The 461-nt window shown below is 44.0% G+C and overlaps 1 protein-coding gene across 1 annotated transcript; it reads left to right on the forward strand.

Moving 5' to 3' along the window:
- Nucleotides 1–39: 39 nt before the first annotated feature.
- Nucleotides 40–459, forward strand: TM35_000122800 (uncharacterized protein; the record flags this gene model as incomplete). Its single annotated transcript, XM_029025255.1, has 1 exon — nucleotides 40–459. A coding segment is annotated over one exon (420 nt), but the record flags the coding sequence as incomplete, so codon positions are not given.
- Between the last annotated feature and the right edge of the window lie 2 nt (nucleotides 460–461).

The raw sequence follows: 461 nt of genomic DNA on the forward strand, positions 1-461 counted from the left end.
CCTTGTTACCACAGACCCAAGCAACCCACAGTGACAATCATGACAACGATGTTCGTCCAACTGCACCGCGTGGTGTACCTGTTGGTACTTCTGCACTTCTGTACATGTGTGGTTCACGCTGAAGATGTGAAGGAGTCTGCAAAAGACGTTGTATTAAGGAGGGGAGATAGTTTAAAGAAGATTGAAGGTGACATGGAAGCCATACGTACAGAGGCACTAAAAAATATAAGTGATCTGAATAGTAAGTTGAAAGTATGGAGGGAACATTCTGAACTTGCTAAATCTGTTGCTGATGAAGTTACACTCATGCGCCGGGTGATTGAAGCTGCAATGAGAAATAGTGGTGTCCCTTCTGCGAATAAAGGTGTTGCTGGTGTTAGTATAACTGCAGGGCTGCTAAAGAATGCAACAGATGCAGTAGAGAAAGCTGAGGTTGCTGTTAAGAAGGCAAAAAGTTCAGC

This window comes from Trypanosoma theileri (assembly GCF_002087225.1).
Source record: "Trypanosoma theileri isolate Edinburgh chromosome Unknown TM35_Tth_12_V1, whole genome shotgun sequence".
Lineage (NCBI taxonomy): Eukaryota > Euglenozoa > Kinetoplastea > Trypanosomatida > Trypanosomatidae > Trypanosoma > Trypanosoma theileri.